The sequence below is a fragment of the Mastomys coucha genome, unplaced genomic scaffold (genome assembly GCF_008632895.1).
Source record: "Mastomys coucha isolate ucsf_1 unplaced genomic scaffold, UCSF_Mcou_1 pScaffold23, whole genome shotgun sequence".
Taxonomy (NCBI): Eukaryota; Metazoa; Chordata; class Mammalia; order Rodentia; family Muridae; genus Mastomys; species Mastomys coucha.
Genome location: NW_022196906.1, coordinates 48383397 through 48409924, shown reverse-complemented (window position 1 = coordinate 48409924; position 26528 = coordinate 48383397). Strand labels below are relative to the sequence as shown.

The window sequence follows — 26528 nt, the reverse complement described above, 5'->3', positions numbered from 1 at the left end:
ACCTGCCTGGGGATAGCACTGACAAAGGACTTGATATTAGCAATCAAGAAATACCCATATACCAGTCTGATAGAGGCATTTCTTCAGTTGAGGTTCTTCTTCCCAGGTATGTTACAGTGTCAGCCAAGATCAGCCATCACTAGCTTTCAGAACATATGGAAGGTCTACAAACCACCTTTGCTGGGCAAGTCACTCATTCCCATTGCCTTGCTTTTCCCTAACCCAAAAGCCTAGTTTGAGACCTAAGGCCTGGGAACTTTCTTCTTTGTGAGCTGCCTTTGTAAGTCTCTGATCCCTCTTTCATATCTCCATTTTCCCTGCCTGTGGCCATCTCTACACTCCAAGGACTAGCTCCTTAAACGTCCCTAAGTCTGCTTTGTTTGTGAGCCACCCTTGGCTGGTAAGCATTCCTTTCCTCTTGTGTCCTTCTCTCTGAACACTGTCTTCTCTGTACCCTTAGGCCTAGCTCTAGGCCCATGGTTTGTGAGCCATATTTGTCAGCCTTTGACCAATTAAACACATCATCAACCAGCTTTATCTGGTCAACCTCTGGTCACACATCTCTTTAATTGGCCCACTCTAAGGAAGTCCATATTGTTACATCAGATATGCAGAGAAAGAAGTCCACATGCCCAGGTCAAATCACAAAAACAAACAACGTGAATGGCCAAGACAGCACATTTCCAGTCAAACCTACTAGTTACTACCGAGATGTCAGGATACAGACTTTAAAGGAACAATCATAAACTCTATCAAGGCTTCAAGAAATTGAAAGAAGGCAGAATTGAACACTTTACTGAACCTCCAAGAGGACAATAAACACCTGAGTGATGGTTAAGAAAATACAAATACATAGCTGAATGAAATGAATATAACTCCAAATTTGAAAGTTGGCCTTAATAGTGTCCAAAGATGCCCATGTGATACAGCTCCAACAAGGCCACACCTCCTAACTCTTTCTAAGCAACTGGCTAGGGACCAGGTATTGAAACACATGAACCCATGGGGGGTCATTATCATTCAAACCACCACAGGACCTAGATCAAATAAAAAGAATATGAAGAAAATATTTTAAGCATGGGAAAGTATATATAAGAAATGTGCAACAACACCAAAAAAACAAATCTTCAAATTACGGATATGAATCTCAGGTCAATGCCATTGATCAGATCTTGAGCAAAGTATAGAAGAAAACAGACCCAAACTAAAGGAAGACATACCCATACAGATACAGAAAGCACACAGAACCTCATCTAGATAAGATCAGAAATACTAAATATTCAAAATGAAAATATATTGAGAGCTGCAAAAGAAAATACAAGTCACATCTAAAGAAAAACCCACCAGAGAATAAGACCTGATTTCTCAGTGGAAACTGAAAGCCAGAGGAGTTGGTATTGAAAGGTAGGCATAGGGGCTGGCAAGATGGCTCAGCAGGTAAGAGCACTGACTACTCTTCCGAAGGTCCTGAGTTCAAATCCCAGCAACCACATGGTGGCTCACAACCACCCGTAATGAGATCTGATGCTCTCTTCCGGGGTGTCTCAAGTCAGCTACAGTATACTTATGTATAATAATAAATCTTTAAAAAAAAAAAGAAAGGTAGGCATAGATTGCACCATTTTGTTAACTTCACTGGTGTGTGTTCCTGTGATTCGTATTTCACTGAATCACTTGTTTTCTTTGTAGAGTTGCTTTGGCTATGCTAACCTCTCTTTTCAGTTCTAAGTATTACTTCCATTGCTCTGTTCAGCAGTTTTGTTGTTGGGTAGGAGCTTTTAAGGCTGTTTGTATCATGGAAAGTTTTTTTCTTTCAACTAGGGCATATAGTTTGTTGGGTCTACATAACTACACATATAGTTATGTATAGACTACCCAACAAAACATATCTATGTATGTATGTATATACACATACATACACACATATATATATACATACATGTGTGTGTATATAAACATACATACACACATAATACATACATTTTTTTCAGCAGTACATGGAAGCTTCTCTAAAATAGACCACATGGCAGGACACAGACCTTAATAAGCACAGTAAAACTGAAATTCTGTATATCCTAGCCAACTACTATGTAATAAAATTTAAAATCAACAGCAAACAAAACTCTAGTAAGGATATTAAACAACTCATTACTGCATGATGAATGGACCAAAGGGAAAAAAAAATCAAGAAAGAAAAATTTCCCTGGAGCCAAATGAAAATAAAAACACAATACAATAAAACCTCTGGCCACTTTTTAAATAGGGAAGTTTATGTCTCTTAACTACCTATATTAAATCAGAAAGTTGTTATAAATGATTTAATTGATTCAAATCAAGAACTTGGAAAAAAAGGACAAACCAAGCCCAAACCCAGATGGCAAGAAATAACAACCAAGCACAAATTAATAAAGTAGAAGCAAAACAATTCAAAGAATCAGTAAGTCTAAGAGGATGTTCTTTGAAAAGATAAACAAAATCAAGAGACCTTTCATCCAACTAACCAAAAAAAAAAAAAAAGACCCAAATGAACAGAATCAGAAACAAGCAGGGAAACCAGGGAAACATTACAGCAAACTCCAGAGAAACGCAGAATATTAGATTGGAAAACCTGAAAGAAATGGGTAAATTTATTGGTTCATCCGACCTACCAAAATTAAATAGATAGACAACTTAAACAGAACTCTAAGAGGGGGAATGAAACAGGAATAAAAAACCTTTTGTCTAAAAAATGCTCAGGCCCAAATGGATACACAGAATTCTATCAGACTTTCAAGGAACTACAACCAGTACTTTGTAAATTATTCAAAAATATAAATAGAAGGGTTGCTCCCAAATTTCTTGCCATTTTTTTCTAATACCCAAATACCCAAATCACGTAAAGGCATAGGAGTGGGGGAAATAGCAAACTGAATACAGGTACATATCAAGATCACCACAATCAAGTCGGCTTGACCCTAAAGGTTTTCTGTCCCTACCAGAAAATTAGAAACAAGTCAACAGTTTCAGCAAAATGACAGACAAATCAACTTACACATACTAGTAGAGTTTTTATACACCAACAAACACTTTGAGAAAGAGATCATGGACATATTCCCATTTACAGTAGCATCAAAGACAGTGAAATACCTCGAAGTTAAAGTACCAATGAAGTGAAAGACCTCTGCAATGAAAACTTTAAATCTCTAAGGAAAGACTGAGAAACTAGAAGGGCATATAGAGTATAAATAATTCTGTGAAAATGACTATTCTACCAAGGCCATTCAAACACTACCAGATTCAGTACACTTTCAAAACAAAATCCCCACAACAGTCTTCAAAGAAATAGAAAAAAAATCCTAAAATTTATATGGAACCAGAAAAGACCCTACACAGACAAAGTAATCTTGAACAAAATGAATAATACTGGAGGGATTGCTATTCCAGACTTCAAGATATATTAATAAAGCTATAATAACAAAAACCACTATAATACTGACACATAACAGACACATAGACCAATGGAATGAAATAGAAGGCCCAAACATGAGTACTTATATCTACAGCCATCTTATATTTGACAGAGACAGAAAGCGTGCACAGGAGAAGAGACAGCATCTTTAACAAATGACGCTAGGAAAACTGGATGTCCAGATGCAGAAGAATGAAATTAAACTTCTATTACTCTGCAGAAAAATTTTCTCCAAGTAGATCATAGACCTCTTTGTGAAACCCAAAATACTAAAACTTCTAGAAGAGATGGCCTAGGCCTCCCTGCACATATGTAGCCGATGTGCAGCTTGGTCTTCATGTGAGTCTAGAACAACTGGAGCAGGGGCTATCCCAAAAGCTGTTGTCTATTTGTGGGGTATGCTCTCCTAGCTGGGCTGCCTTGTCTGGCCTCAGTGAGAGATGATGCTCCTAGCCTTGCAGACTTGATGTGCCAGAGTAGGGAGGTTACCCATTGGGGGACTCCAGCCTGTCAGAGAAGGGAGTGAGGGGGGGACAGCTTGTTGGAAGGGGTGACCAGGAATGAGGGCAGCAATTGAGATGAAAAGTGAATAAGTAAAATACTACTATTACTACTACCACCACCACCACCACCTTTCCTAGGTATAGGAAAGGGCTTAATAAATACGATGTCATTTGCTGAGGAATTGAGGCTAATAATAGACAAATGGGACCTCATAAAACTAAACAGTTGCTACACAACTAAGGAAACAAGTGAAGAAACCCACAGAATGGGAGGGAATGTTTGTCAGCCATCTATCTGATAGAGGATTAATTAATATCCAGAATATACAAAAAACTCAAAAGATAGAATCAAGGGAACAAATGTCCCAATTTAAAATGGGATCTAAACAAAGTTCCAATAGGAAAAAGAAAAATGGCTAAGAAATACCTCAAAAAATGCTCATCAGTTTTAACATTTAAAACATCTGAGGTTTCATTTCTGTCCAAGATCAACAAAACAACTTATAATTTCTGGCTACGTTGTAGGGGCAGAAGAACCCTCATTTAGTGTTTGCGGGAATAAAAATTGGTATAGCCACTTTGGAAATCAGTATGGAGAATCCTCAAAAAGTTAAAAATAAATCTACCCTTTCCCTTTAACCCAGCAATACCACTCATTGTCATATGTCCAAAGTACCTGACACCTTATTCCACAGGTTACCCGTTCAGTGATGTCCACTGTCACTGTATTCAAAACAGCTAGAAACTAGAACTAGGCTAAATGTCCTCCAGCAAATAAACATGAAAACATTCACCCAGCTGTAAAGAAAAATAAAATCATGAGTGGATGGACCTGGAAAATATATTTATGGGATAGCCCAGACTCAGAGAAACATCACATTTTCTCTCATCACCAGGTCCTAGTTCCAAATCTTCAGATGTGAGTATGCAATATTGAGTAACCACAGAAACCAGGTAAGTATAAAAGGACTATATATGTGTGGTGGTGATTGGGGGAGGAATAGTAGGATACTGGTGATATGAACAGAAAAATGGGCAGAGGTCTCCAACTGAGGATATGGGGAAAGGGGTCAATATGGAAGGAGGGAGGAGGGACAAATAACACCAAGGTTTTTTGATAAAGCCTCAAGGAATATTTAACTAAAAATATATACAATGTGCATGTATACACAATATGTAGAAGTAATACTATGTATGCACATATACATACATATACATACATATGTATATATATGTACACACATACTCACAGAGAACTAGAGAGACAGATTAAAGTCCTGCCACTCTACAATGCTTTCCACAAGAACTAACTCCAGTGTCAGGCATGAGAAACTTCTTTTTGAGTGGCTTGTCATCTGATATCATCATCCAAGTGACTCCCAAAATGGTAAAGACTACTGCTGTTGCCCTTAGCTGCCTCCAGGTTGAAGGTAAGTCCCTATGATTAAGACACCACGCACTTAGGATGCAGGAGTTGGATGATTTGAGCTGCACTTAACCTGGAAGCCTCCTCCCCAAGGACTAGCTTCCATGGTACCAGGAATTACTCTGCAACCTGGAAAGGGAGGGAAGCAGTGAGCTGCTATCCAGCTGTGACCAGCATGGCAAGAGATCTGTAAAGATGGGATGTGTGGCATTCACATTGTGGTGACCAATAGCTGTCTAAGAACTTAAAGAAAAAGTTCACTCAAAAAGGGGACAATTATGCCTGGTATTGGAAACCTAGCCAACTTTCTGGGCCTAGTGAAGTCATGTATCTTAGAATCTATTACTGCCATTTTGCTAGACCAGTATAACTCCTTACTACATTTTCATTACCCTTATACCCACAGGTAAGTGTAGTGCTCATGCCCCATCAAGAAGATTCTCTTTATAACAAGTTGTCTTAGTTAGGGTTTTACTGCTGTGAACAAACACCATGACCAAGGCAACTCTTATAAAGGACAACATTTAATTGGGGCTGACTTACAGGTTCAGAGGTTCAGTCCATTATCACCAAGGTAGGAGCATGGCAGCATTCAGGAAGGCATGGTGCAGGAGGAGCTGAGAGTTCTACATCTTCATCTGAAGGCTGCTAGCAGAATACTGGCTTCCAGGCAGCTAGGACTAGGGTCTTAAGGCCCACTCCCACAGTGACACACTACTCCAACAAGGCTACACCTTCTGATAGTGCCATTTCCTGGGCCAAACATATACAAATGGAGACCATCACAGAAAACTCCAACTAGACACAATGCAGAGGTCACCAGACATTAGTGATACTCAGCCCTAGAGGATACATTTCCATAACAGATTCTGTATCTGTGGTTCAGTGTAACTGAACTTTCAGCTACTTTATTGGGTTCTTTTTCTCACCGCACTTCTCCAACCTTCCAATCCCCCAACACCAGGTAGAGAGAAAGAAGGTTAGAGGGGGAAGCATGCATCAATCTAGTTAGACTACTTCCCGTTGATTAAGTTTCTAGGTGCAAGTTTGATCTTCATCATCAGGGTATTTATACACACATATATGCATAATGATAATAAAAGAGGCTATCAATTTAAGAGAGAAGGGAGGAAATGGAGTTAGAGGGACCAGAAATGGGAATAGGAAAGGGGGAAGTGATATAACTTTTAATTAAAATGTATTTTAGAAGTATAGAAACATGGCGGGGGGGCTATATTAGGGTTTCTATTACTGCAATGAAGTACCATGACCAAGAAGTAAGCTGAGGAGGAAAGGGTTTATTCAGCCAGCTTACTCTTTCACACTGCTGTTTATCGCCAAAGGAATTCAGGACTGAAACTCACACAGGGCAGGAACCTGGAGACAGAAGCTGATGCAGAGGCCATGGAGGGGTGCTGCTTATTGAATTGCTTCCCTGACTTTCTCAGCATGCCTTCTTCTAGAACCCAGGACTACCAGCCCAGGGATGGTACCACCCACAATGGGCTGGGGCTACCCCCCTTGATCACTAATTGAGAAAATGCCTTACAACTGGATCTCATGGAAGCATTTCCTCAAGGGAGGCTCCTTTCTCTGATAACTCCAGCTTGTGTCAGATTAACACACAAAAACAGCCAGTACAACTGAACCTTGTCAACTTGACACACAAACACATCACTCTTAAGCCTCAAACCTTACTTTCTTAATCATCCTCAAGATCTAAATAACTTTAAAAGTCCTACAGTCTACCAATTCAAACATACTAAACTTTCAATCCCTTTAAAATATCAATCCCTCTTGAAATTCAAAGTCTTTTACAATTCAAAGTCTCTTAACTGTGGGATCCACTAAAATACTTTCTTACCTCAAAAGGGAAAAAATAGGGCATAGTCACAATTAAAAGCAAAATAAAACTCTTAACTATCCAATGTCTGGGACCCACTCACGACCTTCTGGGCTCCTCCAAGGGTTTGGGTCATTTCTCCAGCTCTGCCCTTTGTAGCACACACCTTGTCTTCTAGGCTCCAGCCTTTAAAAAGTGTTTTGAGGGTCAGTTAATCCCAGCAGCACCCACATAATTTCACTGTCCTCTGTCCCTGCTTCCCTCCTAATTCTGCAACTGCTGTTTAACACCATAATGCATTATGTTCCACGGGATGTCATTCCAACTAGCAGTAACTTGAGCTTTGACAGTGGTCATTGTTCTGGTGGCAGCCTGGGTTTCTTCACCAAGAACAGTGGCTTCCTTCTGGAACTACACTCAAAAAGGTTTGCCAGCTTTAGGAGATGTAAATACATGGTTCACAGTTAAGCTTGACTTTTAAGTCAATATTTTTTTTTTTTAAGATTTATTTATTTATTTTATGTGAGTACATTGTAGCTGTCTTCAGACACACCAGAAGAGGGCATCAGATCTAATTATAGATGGTTGTGAGCCACCATGTGGTTGCTGGGATTTGAACTCAGGACCTTCAGAAGAGCAGTCAGTGCTCTTAACCACTGAGCCATCTCTCCAGCCCCCTTAAGTCAATATTTTAATTTAATATTTATTTATTTATACTTATTGAAACAGTGTCTCTCTATGTAGTCCTGGTTGTCTTGGAGCTTGCTGTGTAGAACAGGATATCCTGGAACTCACAGAGATCCACCTGCCTCTGCTCCCTTAGTGCTGGGAATAAAGGGGGTGTGCCAACACATTTAGCTTAAATCAACAGAGTTTAGAATAGGTACATCTATAGTGAAATTTTGAGCAGGTTTTTACTAATTTGTTTTTTCTTGATCTGCAATTAAAAATTTACTTTGACATTCCATATTCTATGTGTCAATTTTCTATCAGTCTGAGATTCCATGGAAGGCATCTGAAGTGGAGGTCAGCCCTCCAGAATTAATTAGGGTGTATCTGTGGGAACAGTGGAGCAGAGGAGACTGGATGTCAGTGATGCAGACTCAAGGACATAATCCAAACCTTGAACTTTGGCACTGGATGGCCTTTTAGAGCAATTCCAATGAGGGCTGGGGTGCCTGGTCCATTACATTCATGAAACTGTCAGTCACTGGGAGGTGGATGAGAGGCATATCTTTGGCATAAGTGTTTCTGTGAAGTTTGGGCAGTACCTGAGGGACCTAATATCTGAAGGCTGTGCGTTGACAGCAACTCTAACACTTGATGCCTAAGGTCTTTGCTGACATATAACCCAAGTAGTAGTAGTTTCTGTCCACTGCATGTGCAATTCTTAAAAATGCAATGTTAAGTTCTAATTCATTTGAAATCTGCTATTACAAACTGTTTAGGATAAGCAAGAAATACAAGTTAATATTAAATAATCAAATTCATGGTCATGCTATATATTAGTCTAGTTTATGGCAAAACATGCCTTCAAAGTTAAACAGATAATAAATAGCTAAAAACAGCCAATTCAGATATACTATAAATAGACAGTCTTCAATAACCTCAGAGATCTACAGAATGTGGCATTTAAAAATATTTTTTATTTTTATTTTTTTTTTTGAGACAGGGTTTCTCTGTATAGCCCTGGCTGTCCTGAAACTCACTCTGTAGACTGGGCTGGCCTTGAACTCAGAAATCCACCTGCCTCTGCCTCCCAAGTGCTGGGATTAAAGGCGTGCGCCACCACTGCCCGGCTTAAAAATGTTTTATTATTAAATGGGGAGGGGGGAGGCAACAGGGGTTTGTTTTTGTTTGTTTTTTTGTTTTTTGGAGGGGAAACTGGGAATGGAGAAATTCGCATATAAATAAAGAAAAAAAAAAAAGAAAACGAAAAAAAAAAAAAAAGAGATCTTTTTTTGACCAGGAGACAGGACTGCTCATGACAGCACTCTCATTCCATTTCAGTGAAGAAGATGAGCATCAGTAACCTCCATATGGAGTTTTCTTCATATATGGCAAGCTACCACTGGGGGGAAATGACCAATCAATTGCAGACAGAATACTGTCCGAAATGGACAAACCAGACAAAGGAAAGTTGACTGCTGTGCTTTGCAATGACAAGGTAGGCAAACCCTTTATATTTCCTGCTTCACAAAAAAAAGTGTCCTATTCTGTGCCAGAAGGCTGAGGATGGACGCTCCAGTGTTGTAGGGACAATTTACGGGGGACTGTCCAGGCAGCCAGAACCCTCTGTCATTTCTATAGCTTTGGAAGCAGCTTGCTCTGCACAACTTGCATACTCAGGTAATATTTATTCCTTCTCAGGTCTCTGATGGGTTTGAAAACTATATAGTCTTAAAACTAAGCTTAAATTGTTAGAATTTAGAAAAATGTTTTAAGGTCTAAGAAGATACTTTTAGGTTTATAAATATAAGTTATGATAAAAATGATTTAAGTACAAAAGTCTAACTCACCAAGATAGGACAGATAATAGAATACTTGCTGCAAAGTTGCCAAATACAAGTGGACTAGACATTGTCAATATAGTTCTTACCTGCTGGTTTTCATAATTGTTAATGTTGTATATAATTTTATTGATGTAAGAGGAAGAGCTTTTATTGGACTACAAGAAGGAAATGTAGAGAGAATCTCTTATATATGAACATCACCTGTCAATAAAAAAGCCGATGGCCAATGAGCAAGGCAGGGAATAGGAGGTGGGACACTGGCAGGAAGAGAGAAAATTCTGGGACATAATAAGAGAAAAAGATAAGAAAGCCGTGAAGGACGAGATGGAAGATGTGAAGGGAGACTGACTTAGGAGATGACATAAACCAGTAGATAGAGAAACTCAGAGAGATGCTGAGGAGACAAGAATGGAGAAATGGGCTGGGACTGAGGAGAGATAACTAAGCAAGTGGTAGATGTAGAATAGTTAAATGGGTTACATATGTTATAAGCTAGCCAGGGAGTGGGTCAAAGCTTATAGCCTGGGTATTTAATAATGACCAATTAGTCTCAGAGTCCCCATTCTGGGAGCAGGACTAAGAAAGAAAACTTGGATTTAATTATTTTAACAGCATTGTAGAAAAGTTGAGAATTTCATAGGAGAATAAGAATAAGGGACTTCCTCATGGGGCTCTGATTGCCTGAAATGATGTATACAGATGGCATAGAGGAAGGAGAGTTTGGCTGATAGGCGGTGACTCTCAAGTGGTGGCTACTTTCATAGACTGAAGAAGGGTATCCCATTGGTGGTGGTAATTTTTAGAGCACTAGATAATGCTGGGCTCCTGCTTGTCCATCGGCTTCAAAAGTGGTTATCGGCATTAAAGAGTCATAGTGAAACCTTGGTGGCGAGTGCTCTCTGCCTGAGGAGGAAGGGCGGCTCTCTACACACAGATTTTGAAAAAGAACGCCGCTTAGCTGGTCATGATGTAATTTTGGCACTTAAGAAAGCAGGTGCAGCAGGCAAAAGCCAGCTGGAAGCCTACCCACACCAAGGCTGGAGCCACTAAGATGGCCAAGTATGTAATAGGGAGATGGGAGAGAGAGCAGTGGAGTGGTTTTTTGCACCGAAAAGAAAGGCAGAACTGGAGACTGACAGTGGAGAGGAGCAGCCTGATGTGGGAGGCCTGCGCTGCCACTGAGGCCATGGTGATGTCCTGGCCATGCTGTTTCAGAGAGCGATTTCTGGATCCGTGGCCCTACAGCAGCAACAGTCTGTGTCCATGTCCATGATCTGTGTTACCATCTAAGGCCGTGGAGGTCTGGGCTGCTCCTGAGGCCATGTTGATGTTGGAGGGCCGGGTTGGTCCCTGCCTTTCACAGTGGCACCAGTGGTGACGTGGGTGAGGGAGGGCTGGCTCCATTTTCCCCAGCTGCTGCAGGTGAGAGACCTGGCACCGCCCCTTCCCTTTGCAGTGAGGGAGAGCTGAGCTGGCCCTGGTGGTGTGGGCATAGGAAAGCTGCCAGGCTGACCACCCAGGCACAGATCCAGTACTTTGAGTTGGCCCAAACTAACATCCACTCCATCTATGAGCTGCTGGAGCATGTGAACCAAAGCTGCAAAATCTCCATGACAGGAGGGCAACAACTCCAAGAGGAATCTCAGTGGGGGTCCAGTGCTGATGGTGCAGCTAAAGTCAGAGGCCTTGAACCAGACCAATGACTCATTGCAATGAATGTTGTAAGTAAATGACAGACACACCACAGCTTCTATGGCCAGATTTTTTTTTTTTTAATTTTTATTTTCTTTTGGTGGGAAGGTTACAAAGGTGGAGGGCAGATATGGAAGGACTGGGAAATGAGTGGGATCAAGGTGTGTGATGTGAGGGCTGCCAAGAATCTGAAGCCAGCCTGGGCTATCTGGTGAGTTCTAGGCTAGCCTACAATGTCTGTGCATGTGTCAGTGTGTGTGCGTGGTCACGGGCATGTCAGTGTGTGTGTGTGTGTGTGACAAAAGCAAGACAACACAGAGGAAGGAATGGCTTTCATACACGTTAAAGTTAGTTATGTCTGCTTTCTAGTGTCAAGAACCGCATGCCCTTTGTGAATGACAGGGTAAGGTAGAAGATGTGATGGAGTCGGGCAAGCATCTGCTCTGGCTCTAGGGCTGCACTGGGAGTTAGTCATCTTCTTTGCTCTTCTCTCCTGGATATTAAAATGGGGATGCTGACTGTGTGTCCTATAATGGCCCTATCCTGTGACCGGGGAGAAGGTTCCTTGGCAAGCAAGCCTAGCATCCTGGCCTAACCAGACTGCTAGTCACAGGATCCAGGCTTTCATCTTCTCAGAAGACTTCCCTTAGGAACTGAAGTTCTGTTAAGAGCTGGCGAGACCACTCATGAGTGAAGAGCCTGCTCTGCTTTTCCAGAGGACCTGAGAACACAACTGTCTGAGACTCCAGCTTCCGGGGGATATGATACCTTTTGGACTTGGTAGGTACCTGCACACACACTGACACGCGCAAACACATACACACACTCACACATGTACACATGTACACAGGCACCCCCTCACAGACACGCACATGTACACACACACATACACTGACACGCCCGTGACCACGCACACACACTGACACATGCACACACATGTACACACGCACACAGGCACCCCCCCCCACAGACACACACATGTGCACACACACACAGACACACACACGTGCACACACACATGCCTGTGACCACGCACACACACTGACACGCGCACACACATACACACTCACACATAAACACACATAGGCACCCCCACACAGACACGAACGCACACACACACACACATGCCCGTGACCACGCACACTCACTGACATGCGTACACACATGTATACACACACACAGGCATCCCCATACACACAGACACACACACGTGCACACACACATAGACATGCAAATGTGCACACACACACACACACACATGCCAATGCACATATACTGACACGCGCACACACATACACATACTCACACATGTACACACACACAGACATAGATGCATGCACACATACAATTTTTTAAAAGCTAAAAAGTAAACTGAATTGAAAAAACTTCGCTTGTGGAGGTTGACCATAACAGCTTGCTGGAGGGGAAAGAAGGTGAGGCTGAGAGATGAATTTCGTCCTTGTTTTAAGTCCCACCTCTAGCAGCTACAAGATATGTAAATTGCATGCTAAGTCAGAACGACCCACTTACAGGTGCAAGGATCTTTTAAAAGTTTTTTAGCTTTCTCTGTTTGGTATTATTTCAGGTCCGAATGTCATAGCCGTGCACACTGAGCGGCGGGAGAGAGGCGCTTTCAGGAGGCTCCACAGGTGTGGGGTCCTTGACTGCTCTTCCTCTAGCTGAGGCAGTCTTAGTGTAAAGTCACTGCATAATTAAGGGACTGTTTTTTAGTGGATGGATAATGTTACCTGCCTAATCAAAACAACCAGCACCCAGAAATTAGTGACATTGTGTCTGTGCCTTAGGAACAGAACAAGTATAATTTCTGAAGTATTGTACGTTTTTTAGAGCATTCCACAGAGAATAATCAAGGCATGTAAGTGTCCTAGTTAGGGTTTCTATTGCTGCAGTGAAACACCGTGACCAAAAAAAACAAGTTGGGGAGGAAAGGGTTTATTCGCTGTCCATTTCCTCTTCACTGTTTTCCACCGGAGGGAGGCAGGAACCTTGAGGCAGGGGCTGGTGCAGAGGCCGTGGAGAGGCGCTGCTTTTGGCTTGCTACTCTGGCTTTTCTCAGACTGCTTCTTATAGAGCCCATGACCACCAGCCCAGAGATGGTCTCACCCACAATAAGGCCCTCCCACATCAGTCACTAGGAAAACGCCTTACATACTAATGTAAAGTCAGATCTTATGAAGCATTTTCTTAATTGAAGTTTCCTCCTCCCAAGTGACTCTAGCTTGTGTTAAATTGACACACAACAATACAGCACAGTAGTATTCTATTATTCTTTTCCCAAGGAATTGGGACTGGTCCAAACTCATGCAAATCTAGTTTTTTAAAGTTGCCTTTTTTTTTTTATTCTTTATTCCGGATAGTTTTTCAGTTACCTTGCCTTACTTGTGTTATCCAATCTCCACTGTGTTTATGTTTCTGCGTACCCAGTTCCATGCCATGTAATCTTGGTTGTAAACCTGACACATCTGGGAAGAGGAAACCTCCATGCAAACGCGCCTCCACCATTTAGTATGCATGCATGTCTGTGAGGGATTGTTTGGGTTGATGATTTAGGAAGGCCAGCCCGCTGTGGGCGGGGCCACACTGGAGCACATGGCTCTGAGTGTAGGAGAAAGTTGGCTGAGTGCATGGCAGTGAACTGCATTCCCCCGTGGTCCTCTGCCTTAGCTCTTGCCTTGGCTTCCTATATGATGGACTACGGAGTGAGCTGAAATAAACCCTTACCTCCCCAAGTTGCTCATGATCACAGCAACAGAACATCCTAGACCAGGTCTAGTTTCCATGTTTTCCTATAGCAAGAACAGTCTTGTGTTAATTTAGATTGCCCAGTATTCAGACAGAATTAACAAACAGAGTCTCTATAGAGAAATCACCAACATAATTCTACCCCAATGTGTATACGCACATGCACACACACACACACACACACACACACACACACACACACACACACCATGAAGTAAAAATAGCAATACACTTGTTTCTACATGTGATTATATTCAGGATAATTTTATTTTACTACTTACAACTGTTACTTGCTGGCCATTTATAATCTGTGGTTACTGATGGAAGATTATGTGATAAACAAGGCCACAGTGCTGATGAAAACTGAGGCACTCCACTCCCTACTTCTCTTTCAGATAGTTCAACACCAGACAGGCAATGCCCAAGTAAGTTACTTGCTATGCCTGGAAGATGATGGATGAATTTTCAGGAGTTGTGCCTTCTCATTTGTCATTTCACATTCATTGTGAATGTGAGGGTAAAAAGACTTTGAATGAACCCAAGACCAGAACTGATCTGAAATGTTCAGCCTGTCCCATCGCCTCTGCCTCATGATATATTGAGACCAGAGCCACCTCTGCAACCTTGGTTGGACTCTATATTAGTTAAAAGAGATGCTTTGGTATATTGAGTCTGGCCTACCTTTGAAGCTCCAAGGTGTGATTTCTAGTGTAACGGTATCTACTTTAGATTTCAGAAGCATTGGAGAATTACTTGGTTTCATACAGAGATAAGTGAAGTGCTTTTATAACAACTTGGCTACAAGGGACAGCAGGGATGATTGATATCTTCACTTAAAAATGCAAGACTGTGCACACTATTTTAGCAGTGAGCCTAAAAACACTGTGTTGAGCGAGATAGAATGAAGTACTGTTTGCAAGAAAAGAAATAATCTTTCCTTCTTAATCTCTTTCCTTCTGTAAAGACGAACTCCTTAAACATCAGTCAACCTTACCTGTTCTCATCCCACTACACCACAACAAAAGACGGAAAGAAACAACATGAAAAGAAACAAAAATCTTCATATGAGTTTCTAAAATAGTGAGTGTATGATTCCTTACACACAATTAAGAGAGCCAAAGAGCCACTATGCCTGTGGTCCCAGCACCCAGGAGGCTGAAGCAGGAGTCTGTGATCAGTCTGGGCAAACACAGAAAGACATTGTTTTACAAAAAAGAAAGAAAGTAAGGAAAGAAAGGAAAGAAAAGGGAAGGAAAGCTAAGACATTTGATAGTTGAGATATCAAAGCTGTGTGAGCTAATTCAATAACTAAACTATTTTGCTTATATGTACAATTAGTACTGTATCTATTCTCAGCAATGCTACTAAGTAACAATAAATGAAACTATATGTATATCCAGGTCTGCTGTACTCAGAAACAGTACCACATATTTGAATACTTTAAAAGAACAATACCATTCATTAGATATACTGATAAAACATTAGAACTCTACATTGCAACAAGTGAATCTGAGAGAACGTCTTTAAAAGCTGTGCCGACCAACTGCATAACCATCTCTAATCAAGAAGTGGGGAAGCTTTGGAACCTGTTACCTTGAGAACTCAGCAGGCACACCACTAAGAGCTGCCTGGATGTTCTTAGAGGACAGGGAAATTTGAATAGTTAAAATGCACACCCCAAGTCTGGAGATGCTTCTATTGAAAAGATTAAACTAGGCCACAGGCCCACTGAGAATGGGTTTGGAATTGCTGACAAGTCTTTCCCTGACCAGTTTCTGTAGTGTCTCTTCCTAGCTTCCGGGGGTGCAATGAAATCCCCAGCTCCCGCTTGAAGCTCCATAGGCCTGCCTGGAACTCAGTGCCAGGTAGAAGGAGTTGGCAGAGAACATGGTTATTTAAGATCTTGTAGGAGCCAATTAAACTAGATCCTTACTGTCCAAGAGGGCGGACCCAACCTTGAGAACCATGTGGTAGCGAACATCTCCACGGCTGGAGGTTCCTTTACTCCATCTGATGCTGCCCTTAGCTGTCTACTCTGCCAAAGCTCAAGCCACATAAAATGCTGCTTCTCAGTCCACAGAAAGCCTGACAAGACCTAGGGAGTAAGCCCTTCTGAGAACCTGGCTCATTTCATGCCCTTAGGTTAAAGGTCAGCATTTTTTTTTTCTTTCCATAAAGTACTAGGCAGTATGGTTCAAGATTTGCAGAGTTGCTCTGCTTCACTGCTGACATGATCTAAAGCGAGATTCTTAAGTGCAGGATGGGATGCGAGGGTCAGGAATGGGAGATAAGCTGACTTTGGCCTTTGAGCCAGTTGCCTTCCCTTATTCTTGACAGTAAATATAAATGGTGCCTGCCTTCTGAAAAACTGTCATGTTTCCATGCTTCTAACCAGAGTATTGGCCACTTAGTATTTGATACTCTGGTAACATGATACTTTGATCCCATGGCCTTGGCAAAAGGGACTACAAACTGAAGATTTTGTGTCCCCAGCAGCAAACGGACATGATCAGAAATTGACAGGCATCTAGACAGGACTGATATAGTTTCATTTAGAGTTCTGAGCCTGTATCTATTCATGGTTTTTATGAATCTTGGATTTGTATTTAGGAGCTAAAAACAATAATCATTCTGTAGTGGCAGGTGTGTATTCAGAGAGAAATAACAAATTATGGATATAATACTTTAGAAGCCATAAGAGCCAATGTGTCTTCCCTAAATACCAAATAAGTGTAAGTTATCACACCCCTCAAGCTGCAGGTAAGCTTATTTACATGTGGAGGAAAAAACATAAGAATCCAGAAAGCAATCTAATATATGGTCAGGCAAGAATCACAGAATTTCATATAGGTAGAGGAAATGTTGTCAATCATACTCAGATGTTTCATATTATCGATGGGGACACTAAGGTCGGGGGGGAGAGCTAACTTGCTGAGTTTGAGGAGGGATCAAGGGTCACCAGATCTCATCCATTTTCATTTCTAATCTGTAAATCTGTAGCTATTTAAACAACCTGGCTTAAAGAGGACTCGCGGCTTGTGCAAGAGCCTGTGGCAAGGGTGTATGCACCGAGTATCTGGATATCCTTTACAGGCTAGCTTTCTGTTGGGTTTGAACAAACCCTAGAAAACATGTGGAGTATAATGAGGGGGCAGACAGCAAGCCTACTGCTGGCTTGATGCTGCTGACAAAAACTGCACAGGATAAAGCATCAGATGGCCATCTTCCCACGAGTATAAATGCTGATCCCTCATGTTGTACGATAGCATGGCAAGAACCGATTGTGACATTCTGAAGTCAAAGTTCGCGTTGATCTGTTTCCCTCCTAACAAATCAAAGGCAAACGTGATCCTCATATCTTTGGTGTCTGTAACATAGAGGATTCCTCGAGCTATGAACGCATTGCCAGCCTTGGATTTGGGGTATGTGGTGTTGATGTGCTGCATCACAGAGAATGTCCTCTCATCCAGCTGTGCTACAACGATGCTTGAGCCATCCACACTTGAAGCGTAGATAATCCAGAGGCCCTTCTCGTCCACGGCTATGTTGAAGTAAGTCTTGGAATTTGCAAAGAGGTATTTTCGATCAAAATACAAAGCATTTTCAAGCTTCAGAGTTTGAGGTGTCTCTTTCCCAAATTCAAATCTGAAACATGTTTTAAAAAGTGAGCTCGAGTGGAGTAAACATGTCTGTAAACAGAATTCTCATGAACTGCATGGAAGCATCACCTGTCAATAAAAGAGCCTATGGCCAATGAGCTGAGGCAGGAAATAGGAGGTAGGAGTTCTGGCGGAGAGGAAGGGGGGATTCTGGGAAAGAGTCAGGCTCTGGAGAGGATGGTTGCATAGACCTGAGAAGTAACTAGCCGTGTGGAAGACATAAAATTGAATAAATGGGTTAAATAAGTCACAAGCTAGTCCTGGAACAAGCCAAAGCTCATGGCCTAAGCATTTATCCATTTGTAAGAAGTCTCAGAGTCAGAACGAAGAGCCTGGATGGAAAAGCTCGAGGCTAGGCATGTCTGTGGACACAGGTGATTTGTGGTGCTCCTTATTAAGCTGAATTACCAAGAGTGGGCCAAGGTCTGGAGCTCTCTGTTGCCAAAAGGCTCCAGGAAACTTTTCTACTTGTCCTTCAGCGAGGCTCTGAGCAGCAAGGACGTGAAGGCAGTCACTAGCTATGCTAGCAGAAGCAAAGGGAGACAGTAGTGTAGTGTTAAGGACTGTCCTCGAATTAGCACTGTGGCTGAGGGTAGCCTTGAACACCTAGTCCTCTTACCTCCACCGACTAAGGGCTGGGATTCTATCACCAAGCCTTGTTTCTGTAGTACTGAAGATCAAGCCAGAGCTTTGAACACTCTCTCAATTAAGATACATCTGTAGCCCTAAATTTAAGTTTTAAAACTTCCAAGTTTGCTGGTTATGCCTTTATTTCATGTTGAAATTTTAATTAAAGAAAAAAAAAAGACAATTTTAACTAAGGAAAAGGTCACCAGCTGAGAAGAGAGGGAGTAAAGGCTGTGGAGACAGTTTTCTTGCATGGGATCCCATGCCCCTTAGCTCTGGGATCCGAGTTCCCAGACTCCGAACCGAAATAATATCAAAAAAAAAAAAAAAAAAAAAAAAAAAAAAAAGTGAATTATGTATGATTCAATCACTAGCTAAATCTGGGAAGTAGGAGACTATTAGGCTAAAAGAAAACACCAGAGGGCGCTATTGAGCAGCCGAGTACAGGAGGTTCCTAGGACAGCCATTTAGGAAGCAGAGCACACAGAGCAGACGAGGACACCTGAAGCTGGAAAGGGGTCTGAGAAGAACAAGCACTTGGGAAGGACTCAGCTATACCAGCTCCTAAGTGCTGGGACTCCGTACTGCAGTCTAGCCCCATGGGGTGGGAAGGACTCAGCTATCAGCTCCTGAGTTCTGGCCCCAGTGGATGAGGAACCAGGTGTCTGTCCTACAGGAGCTGAAGCGTCTCCACACCCTGCTCCTCCCTTTCTAAGCATGTGGTTTGGCGTGGGTCTAGGCTGAGGAGAAGTCCCCTACCCGGTCAGCACAGCTCATCCAAGCCTGGTAGTGGTACAAGGCTATAATCTGTGGTACATGAGAGACTAAGGTGGACCGATTGTTAAGTGAAATGCCCCAAAGTGACCCTTTTGGTCCTAGTTTTGGCTAACTCCAGCTTGCACTTCACCTTCCTGCTCCCCAGCCCCCACTGGGGACATCCTGCTGAGCAGAGCATTCTCAGTACCTGCTGTTTTACAACGTAAGTTGTTTTTATCAAATGAATTAGCTGAAACCTTTGAGAATGTTGCCCCCCCCCCTCGCTGCCTCTGGTGTGATGTAACTCTGGGTTTTCTTTATAAACCCTATCCTGCCTGGCTTAGGGAGGAGAGGTCTTTGGAACAGGAGTCAATGTCTAGTCACAGGCTTCAATAAAGGACTCTTACTTATACTTGCGGTGGTATGTAACACTCGTGAGTGGTCCATAACAGTAAGCTCAAGGCTTCATTGGCAACACAGAGAAATTAAGAACAGCCTGGGCGACTTGGCAAGACTGCGGTAGACCTCTGCACATAACATAACATAGCAGCTACCCGTCTTTGTCATAGCAAACAACGTGACAGGGCTTCTTGATTGTGGATGCTGCTTCCTAGGGCATGGGGGGGTTAGAAGGGTCGACGAGTCCTCACCTGAGAGTCAGGCCCTTTGTCTGTGATTCTGCCCTGTCTCGCTCTCCTCCGAGCTAAACTGGCTGAGTCTGCTTGCAAAGGTCATGACCCTGGGGGTGTTGACTGCTGACCTTCCCTCATAGAAGGGAGTAGGGAGGGCCATGGGTTTCTCACAAGTATCCAACCACCCATCCAACACGTTGTATGCAATTATGCCCCAATTATGGCCTTGGGAGTCTTGAGGAGGGGCAAGAGTATATAGGTGGAGAAGGACTAGGGGAAAGGGGCAGCCATCATCCATGCTGGGTGGAGACTTTGCAGTGTGGTTGCTTTAAGGTCACCCATGTTCCTGCTTGTAACCCCTCACCCATTGCTCTGTAAGTAAGCCTGATAAACCCATTGGTTCCCCTGACTGGACTTTGGTGGAATAACTGGGACTTTGGGAGGAAGGACAGATGTTTTTATTTCTCCTCCAGGGAAAGAGTCTTGATAACATAACTTATCTCAAGACAAATAAGCAAGCTTTCTTTGTCAGAGAATGGCCCTTCATGCCAGGAAAACTCTGCCCTCACTTGTTTCCTGTCTCCACAGATATGAGAGTGGCAGTGGCCACAACTCCATGTCTCCTTCTCCCTGCTTCTCATCTTCCCATGGGTGCATATTATCAGTGGCCCGGGTGTGGGGCTCCCTCACTGTATTCTGCCATTCCTTGGGGCGGACAAACCCTGATTGATCTACCTAGGCACATAAAGATGACAAAACACATCTTAAACAACAGCAGAAGGCAACACACAACAGGCACACTGTGAGGAGGCACTGCAGGGCATGGCACGGCAGCTCACCTCACTATGGTGTTGGAGCCTCCTTTGTGGTAGTAGAGAGAGTTGTTGTAAACAGCGTGCCCACAGCCGTGGAAATAATGTGGGAGATGGAGGAGGGTGAAACTGCTATTGAGAAGCGCTGGCAGGTCTTTGAACTCCTTCACCATGATGCCTGTGGAAGGGGAGAAGGAAGACTCTTACCCACCAGCAATGACAACACGGCTCGTGAATGATCAGGCTTCTGAGAGAACATCTATCCCCTCCCGCCCTCCTTACTTCCTATAGCATTTGTAAAATCAAGCAGCACAAGCCTGTTCCAGGAACAAATATTTGGAGTGTGTACAGCTACTACTTTGCTGTCCCCTCTCCCTTCCTAAGCACCAAGACCACTGCTGCTTCTAGACAGCATTTCTCTCTTCCTTTGGGCCTGAAACCCCCAGCTTGGTAGATTGAGGTTACTACTGAACTCATCAGTTAGTGTTGATGAAATAAAGCAGTAGTTCTTAGCTTTTTGCCAATGGATGTGTACTGTCAGACCCTTCTGGAAAGAGGCCACTCTTACTACCACAGGCCACTTCAGCTGCATCTTTTGGGGACAGTGTGACCAGGCCTAAGTTCAGACATGGAGAGGCTGTGAGATGGCTCTTTATCTTCTCCCCTGGGCTCCATCCAACAACTACATGAAAATATGGGCAAAACTACTCTCATAGAATGGTATCAAACTCAGAGAACAATGGGCTGTGCACACAGAATACGTCTTTTATAGCTAAGGCCATATCACCCTGAACACACCAGATCACAGAGCCAGATGGTTAGTATTTGTAAGCCATAATTTGTCTTTAATATCTCTTCCACAGAATGGATTAGTTGATAAAACCTGTAGCTGTCACACTTTATTCCCATCTGGCTATTGTGTTAAGATTGGATAGTTTAAATTGCAGTCATCATGTCTCTGGGACCTGAACTACAAAGCTCACAACCAACACATTCAAGCTAGAAGGTTTTCTACCCATTTAGTTGCACTTTCTAAGATAAGGAGCCTTGTACTAACACTAGTGGAGATCTCAGACACGCGGGTATAGAATAAGCTTGGAGGTAGGCAACAAATATGATTACTACGCCAAATGGACCATCTCTAGAGGGAAGTACCTGAAAAATGTTCAGTCACCCAAATACGGTCATCACTTTTGTTAGCAGATTCTCTTATCCAAGTCCCAAAAGTCTCTCTCACTTTTAGGACTTGGGCTGGCTTGCCAATGGAAGTGATCATGGATTCTGTCAGAAGAAAAGAGAGTTAGTTACCAGTCAATTAAGGCTTCCAGTTTTGAATTTCTAAACGGAATTTATGTGTGTGGTGCTGGGGATTAAATCCAGGGTCTATGCAGGCCAGTGCAGCACCCCAGCACTAAGGTGCACCCCGGCACTAAGGCGCACACTGGCACTAAGGCGCACACTGGCACTAAGGTACACACTGGCACTAAGGCGCACACTGGCACTAAGGTACACACTGGCACTAAGGTACACACTGGCACTAAGGTACACACTGGCACTAAGGTACACACTGGCACTAAGGCGCACACTGGCACTAAGGCGCACCCCGGCGCACACTGGCACTAAGGTACACATTGGCACTAAGGTACACATTGGCACTAAGGCGCACACTGGCACTAAGGCGTACACTGGCACTAAGGCGTACACTGGCACTAAGGTGCACACTGGCACTAAGGCGTACACTGGCACTAAGGTACACATAGGCACTAAGGCACACTGGCACTAAGGTACACACTGGCACTAAGGCACACACTGGCACTAAGGTACACACTGGCAATAAGGCACACACTCTCACAAAGGTACACACTGGCACTAAGGTACACACTGGCACTAAGGTACACACTGGCACTAAGGTACACACTGGCACTAAGGCACACACTGGCACTAAGGCGCACCCCGGCACTAAGGCACACACTGGCACTAAGGTACACATTGGCACTAAGGCACACACTGGCACTAAGGCGTACACTGGCACTAAGGTACACACTGGCACTAAGGTACACACTGGCACTAAGGTACACACTGGCACTAAGGTACACACTGGCACTAAGGCACACACTGGCACTAAGGTACACACTGGCACTAAGGCACACACTGGCACTAAGGTACACACTGGCACTAAGGTACACACTGGCACTAAGGTACACATTGGCACTAAGGCATACACTGGCACTAAGGTGCACCCTGGCACTAAGGTGCACCCCGGCACTAAGGCGCATACTGGCACTAAGGCGTACACTGGCCCTAAGGCTCACACTGGCACTAAGGCGCATCCCGGCACTAAGGCGCACCCAGCCCAGGTGCCGGGGTTTGTACCTGCTTGTGGAGAACGGTGCTCATTTATTTTCTCATCAGCTCTTCCCACCAAGGTATCATCATTGGGTATGACACACGTCTCTCCTAAAATGACAACAATCAATGCGGCTATCACAATGGGTTAATGGCTTCGTATCTATAACCTCCACTTCCTTGAAGAGTCTCAGTCGTATCCACTATAACATCTCCACCCTGTTTCTTGGTTGCTTGCTTTTTTAGCAAGCTGAAGCCCCAGGCTCCCAACCAGTGTTTCACTCTGATAGCTGGGTCCATTTCCTGGAAATATCTAGGAAGAGCACTATTCCAAACAATGCAGGTGTTTGGAGAAAGTTAGGGTCCTCCTCCACATCTGCTACTGAAATGACAGCTCAACTTGTGTCCTGTGGTTTACAACAGGCAAGGCATTCTGGGTAACCCCTCAAGTTCTAAATCCACTGTTGAAATAATTCCCATTATTATTATTATCCTTTGTTTCTAAGGAACTTTTGATTTGAGCAGGGTCAGGTAGCTTCTTGGCTGTCTGTTTTCTCTCTGTAAATTAGAAACAAGCATGCCAACCACCTAGGATAGTCATGGGAATCAGAGGAACATAAGTACTTAGCACTGTGCCTGGCAGTCTTAGCACTCAAAACTAAGTAGCAGAGGATTGCAGGTATAGCTTAGTGGTAAGCATGGGGCTCTGGGTTCAACCCTCTACCCCAACACACACACTACTGATATGTATCATTCTCTGCAAGGCATTAACCAATTTGACTGCCCCAGTATCATCCAGTTTCTCACCCTCTCAGGAATTTGCTGCTACAGTTAACAGCTTAGACCTCAAGATGTTGCTCTCAGGGGACCTAGTGACACTGTGTCTTTAAGTTGTAGCAGTGATTAAAAACAAACCAAATAAAACATTGCTCTTGGGGGAGGGAGAGAGAGGGTTATATGGCCAGGAAGAGTCACAACATGGAGGTAAGTGTGGAGAGACCTGTGAGGGAAGGGGTGGTAGGCTCAGTGCTGGGCCTGACCATAGTCCTCATTCCCAGGACTTATTCAGATTTCCTATGAGCATATTTCAGGGATGAGTCTCATTTAGGACAATATCTCCTTTCAAAGTTTGGTCATGGAGGCTGGAAGGGGGTATCTTTAGCGTAGGGAGTGGGATCCCTGTGGGCAGGGCTTGGTGACCTGGACATTGGTTGTTGAACACGTTTGGCTGCCGGGGACCTTTGGATCTTCTGCCTCCAGGAGGGCCTGGAGGCCCTGGGGGTCCAGGTGGGCCAGGGGGCCCTTGGTCACCTTTGGCACCTAGAGAGAAGGAAAAGGAGAAACTGATACAACCTTCTCCACAGGGACAGTTTCCAGTCAGGGGAAGATAAGGGAGCAGCTCTGGAGTCCTACCATGTGTACCCCTTCCCAGAGACGACTTAGGTTAGCGCTGTCTTTTTTTGCATTAAAGAGCTACCATCGTAGGGTCTGATGATCCACACTATCTGTAAGATCTGTGCCAAGAGTTTTATCAATCTTCCTTCATTCTTCCAAGTCTCTCTGCGAAGTGGTGTTGGGATCCTAGGGAGCATTCTGCTAGGGAGTGGTGGTTACTTAAGGTCACCAGTGGACAGAGCAGGATCTCAGCTCTGCTAGCTCTCAGCAGAGCCAGGCCATTGTCACTGCAATATCAGAGGATTTCAGTTCTGACTTCCTAAAATCCCAAAGGAACTCTTCTTCCTCTCCCCCTCCTGTTCTTCCTCTACTCCCTCCTCACTTTCCTCCTTTCCCTCACCCCTGTCCTTCTCATTCTCCTTGCGCTAGGGAATTTAACCTATTCCCTAATTGCAAGCCAGGTGAACACTTTATTACTGAGCTAGACCCTCATCTTCTACAGACCTGGATTACTATCTAATTCCAGAGACACTCAGAGTCCCTGGAGAGAGTGGTCACCTGTCATTTGAAGCCCTCCTACTTGACAGCCAGGTAGGAGAAGCATCGGTGAGTAGCTGACCAACCGTGAGCCTCACTGGACTCTGCTTTTGCTCATGGGGCGACCTTGGTCTGACCATGTAATTAAACTTGAAGCAAGCTTGTAGCTTTAGCCTCCCCATGCTTTGGACTACAGGTGTGAGCCACCATACCCTTCCCACCAAGGTAAATGCCTTAGATTACTCATGCTAGATACCAGATTCAGGCTTGCCTACAGAGAGAAACAGGCACAGCTTTGAAAACGCAGACCACCATGCTGAGCACAGTGGTATATAGCTATAGTCGCAACACTTAGGAGGTGGAGGCAGGAGGGTTTGGCAAGGCTAGTCAGTCTACATAGAGGCTTCCAGGTTAGCCTGGGGTACAAAGACTGCCTCAAACAAACAAGGAGGGAGAGAATTCCAGAACCTGCTGCAGAGCAGAGGCCCAGAGAAGAGCGGCCATGGGTTGGACGGGGCACGTCTCTGTTCCCTAGTGCCAGGAGGACACCAGCCTACCTGTCAAAAGCACATCATTGGACACGTCTCCTTTGTCTCCCTTGTCACCTTTCTGCCCTGGTGGGCCCTCATTTCCAGGTAGGCCCAGTTCACCAGCATCTCCCTTCTCTCCCTTTTCCCCTGGATTTCCTGTGGCTCCAGGTAACCCTGTGAGAAAGCAATGCCATATTAACTCGTGTACACAATTCTGCTTCACTCTTTGTAATGACTGTATTTTGCAGAGCAGCTTTGTAAACCAACCACAAAACTCCTCAACACACTTCCACAGATGCTGCTGTACACACATTATGGGATGGATGGCATTTACAGGTGGCTCTGGGGGGCTACTTTTAAGGAATCTAGCTAAGCCACTAAGTTCAAGAGTGAAGCAAGAGAGGAGGCAACGACAGTTTGAGTAATGCACCATTCCCACGGATGGTGTGTCATTGAGAAGACCATAGGCACAGCCACTGTCGCCTGTGCTTTTAACTTCTCACAATATAGTGAGTGGTGGGCTGGGCAGTCACTCTGCTCTTTGAGCAAAGTTGAAATGGTGCTTGCAACTGATCCTGCTAAGCCAACACTCAAGGGCAGAGGACTGGCCGCCTCAACTCCTTGCTGTCTCTTCTCTCTTGTAATGGACTGTACCCTCAACTACAGCCAAAGTAAACCTTTTGCTCCTTAAGTTGCATCCATCAGTTATATTGTTGCAATGACTGGAAACAATCAGAAAGTATAAGGAGAGAAAGGTCAATTTGTGATGGTTACCATTGGCTGCAAACCAGTCTGGCCCTTCCAGCTTGTCTGGCTTATTGCTTTCTGTAGGTGTCCACAGCCATCTTTCCTGGGACTAGTCTAGCCCCAGTGCTATTTCTCACTGGATACGTGAGAATGCCAGTCTTTTCAAGACTCCACTCAATACCCCAGACAACATGAAACATGAATTTAGCTTTCAAGAAAATTATTCTAGCTGGGTGGTGGTGGCGCACACCTTTAATCCCAGCACTTGGGAGGCAGAGACAGGTGGATTTCTGAGTTCG

At 43.8% G+C, this 26528-nt stretch overlaps 1 protein-coding gene across 1 annotated transcript in view; it reads right to left on the bottom strand.

Moving 5' to 3' along the window:
• Positions 1-16300: 16300 nt before the first annotated feature.
• Positions 16301-26528, bottom strand: part of Gldn (gliomedin) — a 51767-nt gene continuing 41539 nt past the window's right edge. Inside the window, exons 5-10 of the mRNA XM_031344823.1 lie at positions 25510-25656; positions 24221-24340; positions 23048-23131; positions 21830-21955; positions 20702-20852; positions 16301-17833 (exon numbers count right to left, since the gene is read on the bottom strand). Coding sequence (XP_031200683.1) covers positions 17353-17833; positions 20702-20852; positions 21830-21955; positions 23048-23131; positions 24221-24340; positions 25510-25656 — 1109 coding nt within the window. The 3' untranslated portion in view covers positions 16301-17352. The remainder of the gene's footprint in view (positions 17834-20701; positions 20853-21829; positions 21956-23047; positions 23132-24220; positions 24341-25509; positions 25657-26528) is intronic.